Below are 20,995 nucleotides of genomic sequence, written 5' to 3'. Positions count from 1 at the left end.
ACAACCAAATATGCTTTATATTTGTATTGATGGCATATGTTTTGGCCACAGCTTCCTTTTTTAAATTGGACTGCCGCCCTTCCATAGGTATATGGCAAGTCCCAATCAACAAAGATCAATAATTCAATCAATTTCAATCAATCAATTCAAATCGATGATCCAATCAATCAATATCAATCAATAATTCAATCATCACAAATTCTAAATTTCACGAAAATAGATGCAATGATAAAGCCCCAAACCCCGTGCAATTTACCGGTAGCTCTGAACTTCAGTGTCCATTCAATGTCCATATACTGATCAATAATTAAAGCTCTGAACCCCGTGCCTTTTACCGGTAGTTCTGAACTTCAATATCCACACAAAGATCAATAATCAAAGCTCTGAACCCCGTGCCTTTTACCGGTAGTTCTGAACTCAAGTATCCACACAAACATCAATAATTAAAGCTCTGAACCCCGTGCCTTTTACCGGTAGTTCTGAACTTCAGTATCCACACAAAGATCAATAATTAAAGCTCTGAACCCCGTGCTATTGACCGGTAACTATGAACTCCAGTATCCACACAAAGATCAATAATTAAAGCTCTGAACCCCGTGCTATTGACCGGTAGCTCTGAACTCTAGTATCCACACAAAGATCAATAAATTAAAGCTCTGAACCCCGTGCTATTTACCGGTAGTTCTGAACTCAAGTTTCCACACAAAGATCAATAATTAAAGCTCTGAACCCCGTGCCTTTTACCGGTAGCTCTAAACTTCAGTATCCACACAAAGATCAATAATTAAAGCTCTGAACCCCGTGCTATTTACCGGTAATTCTGAACTTCAGTATCCACACAAAGATCAATAATTAAAGATCTGAGCCCCGTGCCTTTTACCGGTAGCTCTTAACTTCAGTATCCACACAAAGATCAATAAGTTAAAGCTCTAAACCTTGTGCTATTTACCGGTAGTTCTGAACTTCAGTATCGACACAAACATCAATAATTAAAGCTCTGAACCCCGTGCTATTTACCGGAAGTTCTAACTTCAATGTCGAATGTCAAATCACTTTGTTATTAAAGCAGAAAAAGGTTATTATACTAAGAATGACCACACAATTATTGTTTTCAGTCAATACTTCTGATAGGTATACTTTTATGACCTGTGTACGCGCCATCACCGACCAAGGCAACTGGAATTGAAGGCAAACAACTTCAATTTTCTGCATCAGTTCATCACCTGACAAAATAAACAAGAGGCCCAGAGGGCCTGTATCGCTCACCTGGATACCTAAGCAATCATGGCAAACTATTCTCCAAATGCGATCAAGGGAATATGCCAGACCCCAAGGCCAATCCTTGTAGCATAGCTATATTATATTTTTCATGCCCAGCAATTTTATGTATGGTTATGGGGTGGGGATCTCAACCGTTTCAAAGTTATGGCCCAGGGACTATGTCTCCAAGGGTGGGGCCAGACCCTAGGGAGACATCTTGAAGCAAATGTGCATTCTTCTCTATATACTCAGCAATTGTGTATATGGTGGGGATCTCAACCATTTCCAAGTAATACATTTTATTGGCCCCACCCCTTAGCCCGGGGTGTCAGCCCCACCATTTGTACAATTTAGAATCCCTGCCTCCCATGAATACTTCTGCAGAAAAAGTCGTTTATAGCAAAATAACCAAATTGCCCCCTTTTGGCCCCTCCCCTCAGTCCCCTGGGGGTCAGCCCAACCGTTTGTACAATTTTGAATCTCCACCACCTAGAGATGCTTCCAGTCAAATAAGGTTGATATCCATCACTTAGTTCCAGAGAAGAAGTCACTTAAAGCAGTATAGCCAAAAACCCTTTTTGGCCCTGCCCCTCAGTCCCCTGGGGGGTCAGCCACACCATTTGTACAATTTTAAATCCCTGCCTCCCAGGAATGCTTTTGATGAAATATGATTGATATCCAGTGCACAGTTCTACAGTAGAAGTCGTTTGAAGCAATATAGCCAAATTGCCCCCTTTTGGCCCCGCCCCTCAGCCCCCTGTGGAGTCACAGTATTTGTCACCAATTTGGTCATCAAATCTCAGGGTTAATGATTATTATTATTTCATAACTTTTAAAATGTGCTTTATAATATACCCCTATGTTAATTACCGATCGCATTTTGAATATGATTCATTAAAAGTAGTTTTAACTTTTTCTTTTAATTAAAGGCGTCTAATGATCGATAACTAAATATGCTAGCGAATGCTATTGATTCAGCAATCAATATGTATACCTTTGCACAAACGAATATCTAGCCTAGCTGAGATAGAATGCAAATATCGAATGACGTACGTCGAATTAAAAATTATAATTTGAACCCGGTCTTCCGGGTCTCAGACTGACGTGTTCAAGGTGCGAGCGACCTATCTCGTACTTACCAACATTTTATCAGTGAGTTAGACTAAAGTGAACTTGTACTGGAATATAGCTTACATTATGTACATTGTATGTATCATGCCGTAATGTTTGGAAATACATCCAAGTGTGAAACAGTCGTTATCATTTTGAATTTGAAGATATTATTATTTCTATGTGATACAGTATCTACTCCAACTTCACAGACTTTCCTTTACGTAAGGAAGTTTCTCAAGGAAATAATTACAATTAAGGACAATTTGAAGGTAAGGCCGATCTTGCTATTCTACTATAACCGATAGTGGTACAACTTTGTGTTGTACACGCGTGATCATTGTTATAATGACGTACAATATAGATGAGTAAAGGTTCAGTTATTTCTGTATACCACTACATTTCTATTTCCTGATTTAACAAAGTCAGGAAGATATGAAACTTGTGAATTGATGATATAAATCATGATAATTAATATTACTTTAATTTAGAAGTTATTAAAAATGATATTAAAGATGCACTTGAATAAGAAAATTATCTGACTGAAAATACTATACAGAATACTTGCAGAATCTTAAGATTCATTGCACCGAGATGTTCATAGGCTTTTGCCTCTTTCTTACATACTCAATTAAACTAAGATTCAAACAATCTACACGCTGGAATCATGTCACAAGCTGGTCCAATTGTAATCTTGAATCAAATTGTTGTGGATTTTAAAGCATATTAAAACGCAAAACTGCCTCCTATATCTATTGGTCGAAATTTCGTGGAAAATTTTAATCAATAACCACAGGAATGGTATATAAGCAAAAACATATTTTAATTTAAGAAACCAAAATGTACTATCCGGATTTTAATGTTTTTGATCCGTGATATAGAAGCCTTAAATAAAACTGTTACTGAAAGTTTCTGAGAGGTAACTACCATAAATATATATAACCGGGAAACACATAGCCGCAGTAAAGATATAAATAGACATAACATCACGATGGGATTAAGAGCGGGAGGAAATGGTGGGTAAGTTAATTATTGAACAATTTGTATACTTATTATCCAATATCGTGGAATTTCTATCTAGTATTAAATCTTTCTACAATATTGACCGTTATATCTAAACGTAAATGGAATTCTAATTAAACAATTATAACTTAATCAATGACTGGGGTTATGTGTACATTCCAATAGCATGAGAGGATATATAAAGGCGAGGTCACGAGAGGTGAGGTAATACATGTTCATATGTATATACATGACTATTTGTTGAAGGAGTGTGTGTGTGAATGTCAGTTTGTGTGTGTGTGTGCGTGTGTGTGTGTGTGTTCGCTAAGGTTGAGATATGAACATTTATAATTCCTAATGATAATTAAGACAAATGTTTCCTCGGGTCTAGACCACTTCTAAAGCTTAATACACGGAAATGTAAATACAATATACGTTAGTTGCCATAACTTGTAGAGCAGATCATAATTACAAGTTGATATGTACTTGAGTTCTTGCAGTTTTTTTTGTCAATTGTATAATCTATGACGTCAGATGATCTCTATTTGTGTAATATAAATAATGAAGTAAACACATGTATTCCCTTGTAGCTGATCTACAATTGGCATTTAGTAACCTTAATTCTTTCATCGGAAAGCAAAGGCAGGCAATGATGCATGACTTGTGAAATATGGACATTAAAAAATGGAAAAAACCGTTAACATATAAATAGCGATTTTGGAAAAACCCGTGTACATATAAATAGCGAGTCTGCGAATAACAACTTGAATGCCACTTGCGACCCGTAATAGAGGTCTTATTCAGGTATGTATTTAAAGGTTAAGAGTTTTTTTCATATCGAGACATTTTTATTGAAACACATTCTAGTTTCTTGATAGCCATACAAACAGTATAGATTGAGTGCATAGTCATGTAAATCATTGCAATCTGGCTTGGTGCAGTTTCTACCGTCCATTAAGATGTGTGAGGGAGATATCGGTGTTGTCTACGTATATAACTGCATAAGTGTTATATGTATAAGCCAGTGATCCGATGTCTTTGTTTACAATCTTATTCAGTGATCTATATTTTTAGAAATGATTTCACGACCGCGGTAATACATGTACCTAGTCAATATCATCTTCGTAAATTTTAACATGGAGTTCTTTGTTTATTGCTTTTTTTTTACAGCGTATATTTAACATCATTCTTGACTCTTATTCTCAAATTCATCTGTAGTATGAGGCCATTATAACCTATATCTCTTGTATTCATTCATCACCACTATGATCCATTATATGTTAAGTTATTTAACCTGCTATTTTGACCAAATGCCGTTATAGTAAAAAAATAATTGATCCTGTTTTAAAGCATGATCGTTAGAATCGATTTCAAACTTGCAGGGGCAAATAATATGATCTTATTGTCGAATAGATTCAAATGTATTAATAAACCAGGTGATTCCGATCAACTCCTACAAGTATATTGTACTCATGAAATATATGATACACAAAAATGAGCTTTGGTAAATAAATAAATATGAAATCAACATTGCAGCAACTAAATGTAGACGATGTCATTCATGCTGTCTTATGTAATCAGATTGCACCTGTACAACTTTCGTTTTGGATTCACTGCTTATCATTGTTAGTACAGTATAAACGTCCCACTCCTGCTCTGTCATTGGATATTTTATGTACAAATGTATGTGTTGTGTGTATTTCAGGTAGTCATGATCCTTATGATGCTTACATCATATGTGTTTAACAGTCTCGAAAACATCGACACGAATATAGGACAAGCTTAAAAAATAAGTCGCCAGCTCCTTGTAAGTATTGATCATTAACACAGATATATGTACACATTGATAACAACTTCAATAACTTTTTTGTTGTTGCTGAAATACTTTATTGTTAAAAATAAGAACACAAATAAATGATGCAGATGTTCTCAATGCTAAGAAACTCAAATATAAAGACTGACACATGAACGGTGAATACAAAGCGTTGATACTTCTAGCAAGTAAATACTGATATTTAGCTTGCTCATATCCTATAGAACTGCGTTTACAAATGGTGGTATGCCCCAACGGCATATATACATGTATCAATTGATACACACTGTTGTTTAGTTCAATATTTCTTGTCACAACATTCAACACAGTGTTAGAATGACAAAAAGAAAAAACAACAGCAATGATATTTGTGACATGTATTGTCCTTGAAATGTAAAGTACTCCTTTTGAATTACCCATGCCAACAACCCGATTGATATCATAATGTTTAACTAGAGAAGGTGAAAATGGAAAATTCTGTCGAATCCCCATCTAAGGGTGTAAACATTATTTTCATTGTTTTTTCGTTTCATTTTTAATAAACTGTCATCTTATGGCGGCCTTATTCAATTCTCTATTTTCTTCGTGTTATGTGGAGTACGCTTTCATTTACTTAATAATAGAGCGATTACTTCCCTTTATACGTTTATACGAAAACTCACATTTGGCTTGGTGACAACACTGACATAGATTACTAAAAATAGAACTACTATATATAAACTTTATTTATTTTACAACTATTATAAAGCAAGTCATTCAACTGATATTAATCACTCTAAAGTACCTAGATGTTAGCACAGGCGATTTTATTGTGGGGGGTAACCGGAAAACCTAGAAATCATAGTCTAAAGACAGGCAACAAGAACATACTAGTTCATCATCATAGCCAATAGAGACATCGATAGTTTATTTTGATATCAGAGATATGGAACATTGAAATTATAATAAATTATATCGCTAAGGAAAGAAAACGAGACGAAGATATGACATAAAGGTTGCTATCTACTTANATATTTTTTTTTTTTTTTTTTTTTTTTTTTTTTTTTATAAAATAAGCTTTCGATAGGTTGAATATTGAAGTTCGTCATTCAGTATTGATTTTTTTCTACCATTTTATCGGCTCATTAGGTATTGTTATTACCAATTTGAACCATCACATTTTACAGTTGCTCACTTCCGTTGTGAATTTACGTATATGGCAGAAACGCACTCACTAGGTTGAACGAAATAAATGTGCATGTTTACATTTGATCTTTAATTTAACATCTCATTATATTCGTTATTTGGCGTATTTTAAACTACAATCGTTTGCATTTTAATTGAATTTTATTCCACCGAATGACATAATTCTAATATGCTGGAACTATTTTATTTAAATTGTTTGTACAAATAACTTTCTTGGAGTTGTGTCAATTTAGATAAGTTCTATTTACGGAGCTTTACCTTTGAATTCCACATGCTTTACGAGTGTTTTGTTTTGCACCAGTGTTACGTTTTGTATTATCCCACCGCTGCCGCCAGTGTCACGTTTTGTGATATTATCCCACCGTGTTATTTTCTGTTATAACTCCACCGCTGCCACCAGTTCAAATTAATTGAACAACAAAATAAGTACACTGATATTTACACTTTATTTACAACACAAGTATTTTAATCCGTCATAGAATATACAAGTGTTCACCATTGTGAATGCAATCTCTCAACTCCAAGCTAATCTCTTACTATCAACTGTAAAACTACACAGGCCTAAGACTACAGCTAAAACTACTATTCTTACTAACTTCATAATTCTCCAACTTTCTAACTTTCCTCTATGTCTTTAGACCTCATAACTCGGTCTTCCTAACTAAACCTTCTCTCTCCAACTCTTCAACTCTACCCCTCTATTCCAACCCCCGACCTAAAGAAAGTTACAAATCTATATTTGTTCCATATTAAACATTTTCAGAACTTTTACTTTTCAAATTGTATAGCAAACTCGTAAAAAATGTTATTTATGCAATAAATGATAATTGTTTGATACTAAAAGAAAAATATGTGTAAAATGACATGTCGTAAAATGTCTTTATTTGCTTTTAATAATAATACACAGATAAAATATAGGGTTATGGAAACAAAGAAACATATTTAGAATATTGGTTGCCAGTTAAACATGCTTTTTAAAATATATATGCAAATACTTATTTCCACATACTATGTGTGTGATTTAAACCATATATAAAACATTGCCACGTGTACTTTTTCTCCCAGACGCTTTACAAGCGCTAACAGGTTCACATTAGTTAATGTGTATTATCAATCTTTGTATTTAGAAGCCTGTGATCATCGAGCACCGACCCTTTATCTATAGTTTAACGTGTGACCCAGAATATTCTTAAGGCGTGAAGAGATAAACAAATGTCCCAAAATCACTATTGCCTCATTTTCATAAAATCTATTTTTATCCACGGAATATAACCCATGTCTAAATATAAACACACACATTTTTGTGGCTTACTGCAAGTTTAGTCACGCAGGATATGACAACATTTCAACTAATATAATAAAGGCATATGTTGTATTCGTTGTGTCAAGGTAAGTTCAACTTACTGGACTAAACATTATTCTAATCTAACATAATTAACAAAGGTCAAGTTAACATATGTATAAATCAATCAAGTGTACATTATACAGATGTGTTATGAAATATATGTGTCTACGCCTAGTGCAAGGTGAAAGGGATAGGAAAAAAAGTTATAACAAGACAACAGATCTACAAACACTCACTCAACTCAGTATTTGACAACATTTACAAGGTGTACAGAAAATAATATATGTATACTATTATTATGATGGATATTACTTCCTGTTTCAGGTACATATCTATTTAAAATGTCTGATCTAACTATTGATTCGTAATGTGTGACCTTAACAAAGCACATGGCGAGACATGATTGGTTTAATCATATGATTGATCAATTATGTCTAACGCAAGAGGTAAGGGGTAATCAATGGCTACATTTATTAGGTAGAAGCTATAGAAAAGATCTGAGAAACAATTGTGAAATTTCTTGTGATATTCGTTTAAGATGAATGATTAACAAACCGATATGGGTTTGTAATTTGTAGAACCCCCGGCAGCTCATACAATGAAAGGGGATTGGTAAACACATATATAAGGAGAACATCTAAGTTAAGATGTCTAATTAGCAATGGCCATATTGAACCGATATGAAATACCTCTTACGATAATCATAAAAATACATTTTACACTTTGTACGAAACTTTAACTGCACGGATCCTGTATTGATATATATATATATATAAATATAAGAATCTCCTTGAAGAGAAGAAAGAAGTTCAGACGTGTTGTAGAATGTTTTTCTTTCTATATTATTTCTTCGTTCGTAAGGATCAATTTTCTGCTTTTATAACATATATTTGTATGATGCATTCATCGATTACTGCCGAGTTATACGGACTCTTCCTTGTAAGTTTAATCTCACTGCTTAGCAAGCATACACTATAGAAATGTTTTCATATAACAGGGAAACAGGAACAGTTTGTTCAAACGGAAATTTAAACTTTGTTCGAATTTAGCTGTACCGTATGTGTTTTGTGACTAATAAATTGAAGAGTAGGTATTATTAATAAAATCTAACAAATGCTCCTATTTGGGAACATTTAGGTTTGGAATCATAACCTTGATTGATCCTAAAAAATCTGCTTTTTGATTTATTATCAACGTACAAAAAGATGCGTTTGATACTGAAACAAAACATTATTACATGTATATCATTACATCATGCTCTATTTATAAATGTAACTGTATCATGCTCTATTTATAAATGTAACTGTATCATGCTCAATTTATAAAAGCAACCACAACTGACGTGTATACCTATATCGCTATACTACGGCATACCAAATGCAATGCTTACTTTAGTTCTATTCACTACATGCTTGATTTAAATTTTATATTATAATTTGTTTGAAGCACAGGAAAGCCCCATGTATGCTGCTGAAAGATGAATCGTGATACACGTAAGTTAAATGTGACACTGAACGGTCCACTGAACGGTCTAGACATATGTGTGTTTGTTTGTGTGTGTGTGTGTGTATGTTTGTGTGCACGCTTAATTTATCGCACATGTCAAGGCTATTTTTAGTAACACTCTCCGTTGGCAACAACACTGTGCATGAATGGTTGATACAATGTAGTTACTGACTCAGTTCATGTCTATAACTCCATTGTTTGTAGCAGATCATGTGTATATGTAACAGTCATACTGAGGGAAAGCACTTACAAATTACTCTTATGTATCATAACTTGTATAAACATATATAATAACATGGCCACATTATAATCAAAGGTTATAAAATCAATTAAAATTGTCGTTTAAGTTCAAGTTTTATTTTTCGTTAATCCTCATTTAGAAAATATTTTAATATTTAAAATCCCTCACACATATTTCTAAAATATGTAAATTCTTGTCTTAAAAATTCCACACCATTCCCATTTTTATAGTCTTACAACTACTAGCCTCAATATAACCTGGTACATCTTAATCCTGATCAATCCTTTAATTATCACTTTCATCATTGAGTGGGGTCATTGGGTTATAAGTTGCTGTCTCAGCCTTATTACCTCCACGGAAGATTCTCGTGTGTCTAATACTATATCTTAATGTTACCCATTTTATGTAATATGCCCCTTTGATAGAGTGTGATTTGGGCATGAATTATAAATATAGAAATACATTATTAGTATTGCATTTATTGCATGTTTAGGTTTTTGTGTTTTCATTTTTACTGTATATTAAAAAACCTTAAATCTTTGATGATACTTATGTATAATCTCATATTTTATAGATCATCCACCCGGCATATCGGCTTTTAAATCAATGAACTTCTACCAATTCAAGCATCAACTAATAAGCAGGTAAGAGAGTCTCTCTAAAGAGTAATATAACACATACTTTACAAATGATTTAAAAGATGTTTGTATGTTGAACTGAAGAGGAAATTCAAAGTTGTTTTAATATTACATTCGTTCAAGTATTTTATAAGTGATCACTATTCTCAATGCGGTTGCAACAAATAACCTGTCAGTCGTTTAAGACTAAAAAAGGAAACAAATTGAAGCAGGCGTCAAAATGAGCAATACAAGCAATTCGTAGTAATTTACTGGTATAGCTATTTGAATTGCTTTCAGCAGATACAGATAATTTTGAAATTTATTGCATGTGAATACATATGAATATCAACTTTAGTGTACTTGTAATTCGTTTTTCATTTTAAATCAATTTTTGTACCAAAAGGCATTGCCTATAAATGCCTTTTCCAGGTCGATAAGATAGATTGGAATTAAGACATACATTTCAAATATTTATATACATTGTAAAATACTCTTTATATAGAGAGCACACTAACTGTATATAAAAGCGAGAATTGGATAGCTCGCATGGAGTAGACTTGGAAGCAGATACAATCAGTTACTATTGTATTTGTAAATAAACTAATAACTAGTTTTTAGGAATTTGAATAGGCATTCATTGTCAAGACTTTATATATCTCAGTCACGGAACACAATGTCATGCTATATATATTTAAGCTCGAATACCATAAAGTATTGTGTATAGCCAAAATATTTTTCAGTATATCATGTACAAATTCAGATTTTTCAATATACTCCTTCATCCATATTTGTAGGAGTTTAACATGTTTATAACAGTGATTGTAGATGATACATCTGGGGAAAAATTAAGCAAATTATGGATTAAGTATTAAACGTACTTATTTAAAATACCTATGTCGATAGTACATGTACCTTTCATAGTACATGGCATACCGGTATTAAAGATTGATTGCATATAAGAAGATGCTATTCCTGGAAAGTTCTTTTGTCGTAACAAAATCGTAATATGTATTTTACGAGAGAAAGAGAAACTAGAAAATTCTATGCAGATTGAGACTGATAAAGTTCTGCAAATCGATTTACTGTCATCAAGTTCGGATAGGAATACCCTTTTCCTATGCAGTGGGGTTCGCCTTCGGTTTAAAGAAGACCTGACGTTGTCTTTATATTGTCTTTCTTGTTCTTGATTTTGTGCTTAATGCTGAAGCATATCGTTCATTATGATATAAGGGCACAACTATTCTTCATTTGCCCACTCACAATTTATACGCTCTTGGACACTTTCATCAATGGAGATGCAATAATGAAGTTACAGAACTGCTAATTTTTCTATTCAGCATTCTTTCGTTTTAAACTGAGCTCTCTATTAACTTGAGTTTGACAAAAGATGGTTTAAAGATTTTATATACTATATTATACAGGAACCTTTATTATCAATAAAGGGCATTGCTTTTAGAAATAAGAAAATTTAGATAAAAATATATTATAGAACTTGTTGTATAATTATCTTTACTTTTTTATTCAAAGCAAAAAGCCTCAGGTCAAAGGTGGATCTCAAAATGCACGGCAAGATCAAGGGTCTACCAAATTCAGAGCGCAGATGATAAAAATTGGGGATACAAAGTTGGACCATGCACACGGTACCAGGGAACACGCATTAAATCAGACAAAGAGTTCGTTAAGCTTCACTTTAAATAAATCCGCGAAAAATGTATCAGTGGTGTTGACAAACGATTCGATAGAACAGAACGATTCCGGTGATGAGAATAGGTCACTACTTCCACATTGTAAAAACACATACCCAACAGTGTTATTGCGACAACACGAAGGTGGTAATGACGTCTATGTCGGACAAATTGATATACAAGATATCCATCTCGATGGTGATGTCACAGAAACAGACGAAAATGATGACAAAGGTGGCATTAGTAAGGGGGAGTATAATAAATACGAGTTGGATATTGAAACAACTTTACACATAGATAAAAATCAGCCTTCGGCTTCCATTGGTAGATCTTGTCATCCTATTCGGACTGACCGTTATTCGCATGAAAGGGTTAAATGTACAAGAAGACAAAAACCTGCAGGCATCACCAATAAAGAAGTACTACAGGAGTTTTTTCAGGCCACTGTCGACAACTTCGAGGAGAAAGGATGCTTCAAGCAGCCACCCGAATTGATTCGTCAACATGTACTCTATCCCCAGAAAAAGGAATATAGCATGCCACCACTGACGCCAGTCCCTATATATCCGAATGATAAAAATGAGCAAATTAATATAAACCCTTTCTTTCCTTTGTTGAATACATACAGACAATGGCCAAATGATTTACCGGTATCACCATCAGCGCTTGCAAGGGCAGGTTTCCATAGCGTCACAACAAATGACCAGAGGGTGGGCTGTCGGTCTTGTGGTATAGAACTACATATAGACGATTTCAACGGAAATGACCCTTATACAGTCCACAGACAGAGGTCATCTACATGTCCTGCATTGGATCGGGAGGGATGTAATTCAACGGTAATTCAACAAGCAACAACACCGTCTTTGAACGTGAACAACACCGAAATAGATGATGTTGCCCTGCAGCGATTGCAACTTACTACTGATAGCCTCTCCAATGCGAACGGGACTCACCAGATAGAAACGATCAATGAAAGACATACGCATCCTAATGAAAGAAGCAACATACATACCGACAGCATACAAGGGGCATCAGCATCAGCATCGCCAGGATCTTCAGCATCAGCAGCACCGCATCAGGTAATAACGTACTCTCCACGTAACTCGAGTCAGGTGTCATCGGAGTCTAGGAGACAGTCTTTCAGAAACTGGCCTGGTTCGGACCAGGACATCGATGCTTTAGTTCAAGCTGGATTTTTCTTTACAGGTATGTAATCATACAAAATTCAAATGTCCTTGAACATAAACATGAACATGATATCAAAATTGAAAGAGATTGGATTAAGACTAAACTATTTCATGCACTTTCTGTCAAATTGTGTATATTTTTAGCAATATTGTTATGATATATGCATTTCTCACGACGTTTATATAGATAAAAATGCCTATTACGACAAGGGTCAAATTACATCAATACTTATTTGTTTATTACTGTATTGATATTACAATATATTTTTCTATCAAGCATTGCTTCAATAAACGATACAATGACCATTACTGTAATCTATCATTTGACCAGGCGAGGAGGATATAGTCCGTTGTTTCCACTGCGACATAGGGCTGGCTGAATGGGACCCATCGGATGACCCCTGGGTCGAACATGCGCGTCACAGCCCAGATTGTCCGTTTTTGAGAAGTCAACGAGATGACCATTTTATCTCTAATATCCAAAGGCGTTGGTCACAGGTAAATTGGGAGCTGACATATGATTTATCGTTTTAAATACCAATTATTTTTAAGACGGTTGAAATTGGAAATTACAAAAGAGTTGCAATTATAAATAATACTTTCATTGAATGCTTATACTACCGTAAGCGTTCTAAGATGATCCCTGTTATTTGTCTCTTTATGGTATATCAATAGATGTATATTCGTTCTGTTTAGTGGTTTTCTATCAAAGTTGCTGAACGTAAGATACATTAACAATACAATTATTACCAGTATAGACTTGTTTAATTTTGTTTAATTTAATTTTATTCGGTTCCTTGACTTATTATTTACTTTGTTATATCAGCATACATTTCAAATTAAAATTTATTTTACTGTAATACAGTTACATTGTCCACATATAACTTAATTGACACCCACCATTGTCAATGTGTAGACTTCAGGTTACCAAAAGCACATTACTGTCTACAGCATAAAATCCCGTGATATACAAATACAAAATCATTATGTGGCCATAATGTTTTAAGATGTTTGCTCTTCCTTACATGGAAATTGAATATGATTCACATTGCAGATTTACACTCCAAAGCATCCCCACATGAGCCAAACGAGCACGAGACTCGAATCCTATGACTCCTCATGGCCCCGGGACTACGTAATCCAGCAACCAGAACATTTGGCTGAGGCTGGTTTTTTCTACACAGGTACATTATGGACATTTTGTTTTGCATTTGTATGACATACACCTGTAGTTCGGCGTATATCTTCTTCCTCCTCTTCCCTGGAGAAGCCGTTTTTTCTTATTTCCATTCTTCTACAAACCTGCTTATTCTGCACAGGTGAGACGGACACTGTCCGATGTCACTACTGTGACGGAGGTCTCCGGGAGTGGGAACCAAACGATGACCCATGGACAGAACACGCAAGGTGGTTTCCCTTCTGTAAATTTGTCATCAAGGTCAAAGGTTTGTCCTTCATACAGGCCGCAGCTCTTGAAGAGGTACACATGTTTCCTTTACATCATTTTGATCCTCCATATTATTTATGAAAACTAACTTCGAAGCATAACGATTCTGACTAGGACAATGACAATTGTAGAAAATGCTACTAATTTAGTAACCCAAATATTATCCTCCGAATTATCCTTTGATCATATTTTATTACAAATATTGCTTTATTGTTATTATTATATAAGTTTATGCAACTGGTGAATGTTTTGGGAAAAAAAACCATGGACGCAAGCAGAACCCTCTTAAAGTTTTAATGTGTAAAGCTAAATCATTTTTATCTAGGATAATGACAGGGAACTTGACAATTCTACTGGAGTGGCAACACCATATACACGTGGTATGTAGTTATGTATTAAATGGAAAATACCAGAATGTTCCAAAAGGGATGAAACTTTTAGATGTGCAATGGTTTATAATGATGAAAAAGTGAAATATGTATTTAATGTTATACTCATGTAATTTTTTGTTTATATTTAATTTGTCTGCATATTGAACTCAATAAGTTGATCAACCTCATGTTGACATGGATTATTATGCATGGAAATATGGAGATAAATATCATATAATATCGAATGCGTTTCAATCACATCATGCATGTTTATGTGAACTAATCGATTTCACGCTTTGATTTTTATAAAGCTGAGCCTAGCTTTGAGGAACGATGTCGCAAAAGGGAGCAGGAAAATCCAATGCTGTCAGCGGCAGTAGAAAGCGTAAAGGAATTTGGTTACAAGAAAAAAATGATCAAGAATGCAATTCTTGTCCACATTGAAACATCAGGTAACTTTTTACGGTTGTTTAATTAATACGATGTCGTCCGTTAGACTTGATACAAGCATTGTAATTACGTGTCTAGTTTTTGCAATGCGTCAAACCTGTCTGTAATTATGAGATAAGTACATATTGATGTGTTTCTTTCAACAGCAGTAGATTTACATTTAAACTATGTATACAATTATGATTTAACAGGAAAGCGGGAATTCAGTGAAAGTGATTTGATGGAGATTATATTTAAGTTGGAAGAGAAGGAATCGTCGCTGGAGGCAGATGGAATAGGTATGCTCCATTACATTTTATAGTTATCTATATGTACCTATTTCAATAGTGTCAGTCAAAGTACATTGTTGAATTGTTAAATGAACTGAGTGTTGTCTGCCGATACCATCAATTGTTTTCCAAGATAAGCATTTCTTTCCTCAGAATATGTATACATTTAGCAATCGCACGAGTTGAGGAGCTATGATATAAACCGGTTAACAAACTGTGTCCTCACAGGGGGCTCCCACACCGCTCACTCCTTCAATGTTCTATGTATTTGTTTATTTTATTAGTTTTGTACTTTGTTTTGTCTCTTCCTTTACATAGCTCTATTTACTGTCAAAATTCTAACAGTTATCTGGAGTGGAAAAGAAACAAATAACGATACCATAAATGTAAGCGGCTAAACATTCATTAACATACAGATTCAAAGGTACAGTATTGATTTATTTATAGGCTAGGATATGTAATTTGTATCTCAAAAAACGTAGTAGGTATTGCAATCATTCCAATTATGAAGTTCCGCCATTTGACTCTCTGTATTACTGACAATAATGTGGACTACTATCATTGACAATATCAAGAATCTATTATGTGTCGCCAATGCATCGTAGTTTTAGTATAATCATAATTAATGTTTATTTGTTATTAAAGAGACGAATAAAGATTGTGCAGCTGTGGGATCGTATAACGTTGTATGAACAGCGATAAGCACATCACTTTATTTTCACAAAAATTGAGTGCGCCAATCTGCAATAAACATGTAACACGCAGCTGACACGTTTCCTTATATGGAAAAATATAACCACCTTCATGGCTGATAATTACTGTTTGAATTATTTTGTGGTTACCCATTTTTGTGTTTTCCTAACAACTCGACTGCGTCTAATAGTGTACACAATGTGCAATGTATAAACAACTTGAAGAACAGGCCTTTAGTGAGCGTTGTTTATAATAGTACATGCGTTTTCGAGAGCCTAGAATTTTTATATTTAAATGGCCAATAAGAGTGACATTTTATCTTTAATCTGCCGATTAACACCTTTCTGAAACCATAAATATTTTGATGAATATTAGTGAAAAAACGGTAAAACGAACAAATTTTGTTTTTTGCAGATTCGGAATCTTGTTCAAGTTCAGATGAAATCAGTCTAAGTAAGTACGATGATCATTGTGATTTATATTAGTGCTAGTGTTGAAACACGTATTTGTCAAACAGTTTTAGTTACTCAATTGATGTTTGTTTGACGAAAATTATTCAACATTGTCACAGAAGTATACTTTTTTTGTGTGTTTAACTTATGGATTTTCTTTTTCTTTCTTTCCTTTTTCGACGCAGCCCCTAAAGCTTTGGCTATGGAGAATGAATACTTGAAGACACAACAGCGATGCGAGTTGTGCCGGATAAGGGACAGGTGTATGCTCTTCGTACCATGTGGTCACAGAATCACATGTGAGCCATGTGGAAAAAGCCAGACATCATGTTCAGTTTGTTCCCAGGAGGTTACGTCATGCGTGAAGACATTTTTGGGATAAAATACATATTCCACTGCATATAACAGATGTATTCGCTAGTTTGTGTAAACATTGACAATCCAAACACAAATTTAAACCAGATCAGTATAAAGGTCTTCTCTCGGACAGAACTATGTACCATACTTATTGCAATCCTACACTTCTTAAAGGTCAGGATTAAAATTAAAGACTAACATATTTGTCAGGCTGTAGATAGAGGATGTCATGTTGAATCAAAGGAAAACTATAAAACAAACGTGCTATTTTGCTATTTTGTCGAATGATGGACGTGGGAAATATCTCCAAACCTAGTAAATACTTAATTAATACGCTTCGTCAAAGTTACAAGAGTTCTTTATCTTGGCCAAACTTTCCGTCATATTTCAGTAAGTAGTTTAATTAACGTCAGACAGTAAATGTGGTTTTTAATGATACACATTATTCGTCCACTTATAAAAAATATCTGTGACTTCAACACCTATCTTTCGGTTCGTTACCCAAACTGATGGTGCATCAACCATGATCAGTATCAGTATTTGCTATTCAAACACATAAATATAAAATGCTAGTTACTCAAAGTAGCACACAAGATAGTTACTAAAATCATCATTGTGTCAGCGACAGTGGACTAAATCATGTATCTGGAAACCAGAAGAGCATCATTTAAAAAACACACTTCAAAGAGAAACGAGGTAATTTTAAACTGATATGTTCATTACAGGTATATATATTTTCCACATTACATCGAAAAAAATACATTTACGTTTTTGTTTTTAATCTGAAAAAAAACATAATTTACTATTACATGATTTTGATAATAATTGAAATTTAAGCGAATATGTTTTATTAACTATTTACGTAACGCATTTAATATGTGAATTTGTAAATGTATCAAAGCCTCTATAATCATGCGTTTACTAAAAACATATTAACGAATATGATTTTGTTTTCAGGAAAAAACAAGAATCAATAGCATCCGACCTTGAAAATGAAGAGCTGTAACTCGTAGGTATTCGACATGGTCAACAAAATATTAAGCCTGATGAATTATAACATCAACCAATTAAATGCTAATGTTATTTATTATATCCAAATACATGATTTTGTTATACTCAGTGACTGCAAGGTCATAATAGAAGATGTGTAGTCTCAATTAAATAATTTTGAAATATCAATTCATAAATGTTTTGGCTATTCTAATATACAAAACGACGTTGTTGACCCGAACAATGTGCTATGTGCGCTATGACCCGAGAGATGTATTTGAGGAGATACGTTATTATTTGAACGAATGTGACTGATTTTTCACCTACCATGTTGACAGGTTGTAGTTGATACATTACCCTTCGGTTTGCTACGATTATCAGGATTTCCGTGATGGAATTCGAATGTTGATGAACAAACTAATTATGCAGGGCAAGGAGGTCGATGAAGACAATGGACGAGTGTTATGATCGCTACAATTAATTGTATCATGTTTTTATTTGGAAAGGTTTATTTCCTTGTGCATTAAACATACAGAAACTTTGATTATGTTCATTGGCGTAGCTTTTGGTTTCGTGTTTACTCTCCCGGACTTTTTTCGAGGTCATGACATATTTTGAATGTGAGATTTACATGGCCGTTTCGCCAATAAAGCATTAGATGCTTACCCTTTCGGACATATGAGGTCGTTTTTTCCTCGTTAGTTTTCAATGGTGTCTTATTTGTATTTTGGTATTCTCATAATTTCATTACAACAGAGGAATGATTCATATCAAGCCGAATATTTTAGTTTGATTCTAAACCAATCAAATTTCCATGTATTTTTGGAACCCGGGAGAGTATATGACACATTACTAGAAAATTAATTAAGTGCCATTCCCATGAGTTTCATTCAGTGAAGATTTATTGAGATAAAATGTTATCGTGAACACTAAATTTAGTTTTTACTAAATATGGAGTAGCTTTGTAAATACAAATTGTAAAGTTTCGATATCCGAAATCATATTTATTGATAATACATGGTATTGGTTTGTTCAGCGTATTTTAGTATTGACATTATTGTAAATATTGATTTATCACATAATGAAATTGTTATCCAGTGAATATACCCATGTCAAGTTTTTTTTGCGTATTGACCCATGTAATATGTTATCAGCACTGTGATTGGTTGTAAGTTTCAATTGTTTCAATTGTGACGTCACGCCTAGGACGAGATGACCTCATAGACTTACACACTGGAATTAAAATGGTGGCTTTTTACATTTCAAGGTTGCATGAAAATTGTCGTTTAACGCGAATAAATGCCACAAATCTCGATTATGTGATAAAAAGGATATTACACTCGTTTTCGTCTTATATGAAATATGAGCCATAGGCTCGCTAAACAGAAACATTCTTTGACTCGTTTCATAAATCTCATATGAAATGGAAACGCATGTATTGTTCATTTGTACATGTAGATAAATGTATATATTTCAACAGAATAAGACAACATGATATTTTTATCAGTCAATTAAACTCAAAAGAGATGATATGGTATTCGTAACGTATCATACCTAAAAAGAGATATATTTATATGCATCCATGTACAAATCTTGTTAATCGTCGCTCATATAGATACATACAAAAAGACGTTGTTGGCGTTGTCCACTCTGACCTTTACCACTCATGTTAAAGAGTTGCCATTATGGAATAGTTTCGTACCCCTGTCACCTCAAAACACGATCTGTAAATGAAAACTTATATTCTTATTAATCAATAGGAATCTGTGCGAAATCAAAGTTATATGTATATTGAATTTTTAAAATAGATCACTTGAGTACATTGGTTTCTTTTATGAATTGATTACCTTTTTTTCATAAATAACTGATACCAGCAAATGAAAGACAAACCATATCTTGCAATGCTGGTGATGAAAATATAAAAAAATACATGTATACAGTAAATATTAGATGTACGCTTTCCTGCTCAGTGCATTTATAAATAATGTTTACTATAAATTTCATGCATAGATGGTATTTGCTATGACTTGCATGTAATGAATAAACATAAGAATACAATGTTTTTTCTTGTTTTGTTTTCAATAATCATACACAGAGTAATTTGCAATGCGACGTGGTCCGGAATTCCCCGTTTCATAAAATAATGAAGCTTGAAAAGATTGATTGATTATAAGGGAAAACCACTGTAGAGTTTCGCATAGATAGTTTATAAAATATACCGTATATACAAAATGTACAGGGACATATGCATAGTGGCATAGTTCTGTCATCGACTAACGACGTAGGAGTAACTGTTATGTCGACATAACTTTTCAAAGATGTCGACATGATCTAAGAAGATATCGATATAATATATGAATATGTCGCAATAGCGTTTAAGGTATTTCTTCATATTTTTACACGTTCCGAGATAACTGTGCCGCGATAATTATGACGTTAAAATGTATTTCGGCTTTTTATCATGTTAATGCTCAGATGTGACGTCAACTTAACACTTACTTATGTAAAACAAAACGAGTAGTTGTCAAAATGTGAATTTTGTCAGTTGTATAGTATTTTTGAAAAGTGTATTTTAGTACTAGTAAATATTGAAAGATGACTTAATACTCTGTATTAAATCCGTATTTATGGCTGAGTTACCGATTATTTCGGTACATAGGACCTAAAATGTTTCCGAATGCGGCTGATGCTGTTATTACCTTGAAACAATCGTATGAAGTATTACATATATTTTTGAACTATCAGAATCTCGCTAGGCCTGCTTTTGGGTAGAGAGAGATCGGCCATGTTGTGAGTAGATGCTGAGAGAGAAGCTGAAGGAGAGCGATGTGAGGTGGTGTTACTACTCGCACATGGAATGGAAATTGTATCCAGCCTTGTGTGATAAAGAAAAGATGTCCATACATGTATAACTAAAACGCCCGACAATAACTGGGGGTACATGTGAGCATGTGGCGATGTCGACTGGAACCGGCGTTGTACGGTGTAAATAGCAGTGAGTAGAATGATTCC

The 20,995-nt window shown here is 34.0% G+C and overlaps 1 protein-coding gene across 7 annotated transcripts; it reads left to right on the top strand.

Moving 5' to 3' along the window:
• Nucleotides 1-2,365: 2,365 nt before the first annotated feature.
• On the top strand, nucleotides 2,366-20,045 carry LOC110457948 (baculoviral IAP repeat-containing protein 3-like). Of its 7 annotated transcripts, none has more exons than XR_002463742.1 (15): nucleotides 3,270-3,390; nucleotides 3,963-4,176; nucleotides 5,078-5,179; nucleotides 9,162-9,208; nucleotides 10,037-10,106; nucleotides 11,610-12,973; nucleotides 13,286-13,452; nucleotides 14,009-14,138; nucleotides 14,274-14,434; nucleotides 14,727-14,781; nucleotides 15,084-15,224; nucleotides 15,414-15,500; nucleotides 16,599-16,637; nucleotides 16,822-17,689; nucleotides 17,951-20,045. XR_002463742.1 is itself a non-coding variant. In XM_021509458.1 (13 exons), exons 3-13 carry the CDS (start codon nucleotides 9,193-9,195, stop codon nucleotides 17,016-17,018), a joined length of 2,427 nt encoding a protein of 808 aa, XP_021365133.1. In that variant the 5' UTR covers nucleotides 3,565-4,176; nucleotides 5,078-5,179; nucleotides 9,162-9,192; the 3' UTR covers nucleotides 17,019-17,690. The 7 variants fall into 7 exon arrangements, 1 of the variants encoding a protein (XP_021365133.1); XR_002463746.1 differs by lacking the exon at nucleotides 3,270-3,390 and having other exon boundaries at nucleotides 3,565-4,176; nucleotides 17,951-18,002; nucleotides 18,322-20,045; XR_002463743.1 differs by lacking the exons at nucleotides 3,270-3,390; nucleotides 3,963-4,176 and adding an exon at nucleotides 2,366-2,642.
• Nucleotides 20,046-20,995: the final 950 nt, after the last annotated feature.

This window comes from Mizuhopecten yessoensis, unplaced genomic scaffold (assembly GCF_002113885.1).
Source record: "Mizuhopecten yessoensis strain PY_sf001 unplaced genomic scaffold, ASM211388v2 scaffold9385, whole genome shotgun sequence".
NCBI classification, from domain to species: Eukaryota; Metazoa; Mollusca; class Bivalvia; order Pectinida; family Pectinidae; genus Mizuhopecten; species Mizuhopecten yessoensis.
The sequence above is the reverse complement of the archived record's forward strand: the minus strand, read 5'-3'. Positions and strand labels throughout refer to the sequence as shown.

Bases quoted from the DNA above. Each gene is read 5' to 3' on its own strand.
- LOC110457948 (XM_021509458.1), top strand. The intron at 15,225-15,413 runs GTAACTTTTTAC...ATGATTTAACAG, and splicing joins TGTCCACATTGAAACATCAG to GAAAGCGGGAATTCAGTGAA. The intron at 15,501-16,598 runs GTATGCTCCATT...TGTTTTTTGCAG, and splicing joins GCTGGAGGCAGATGGAATAG to ATTCGGAATCTTGTTCAAGT.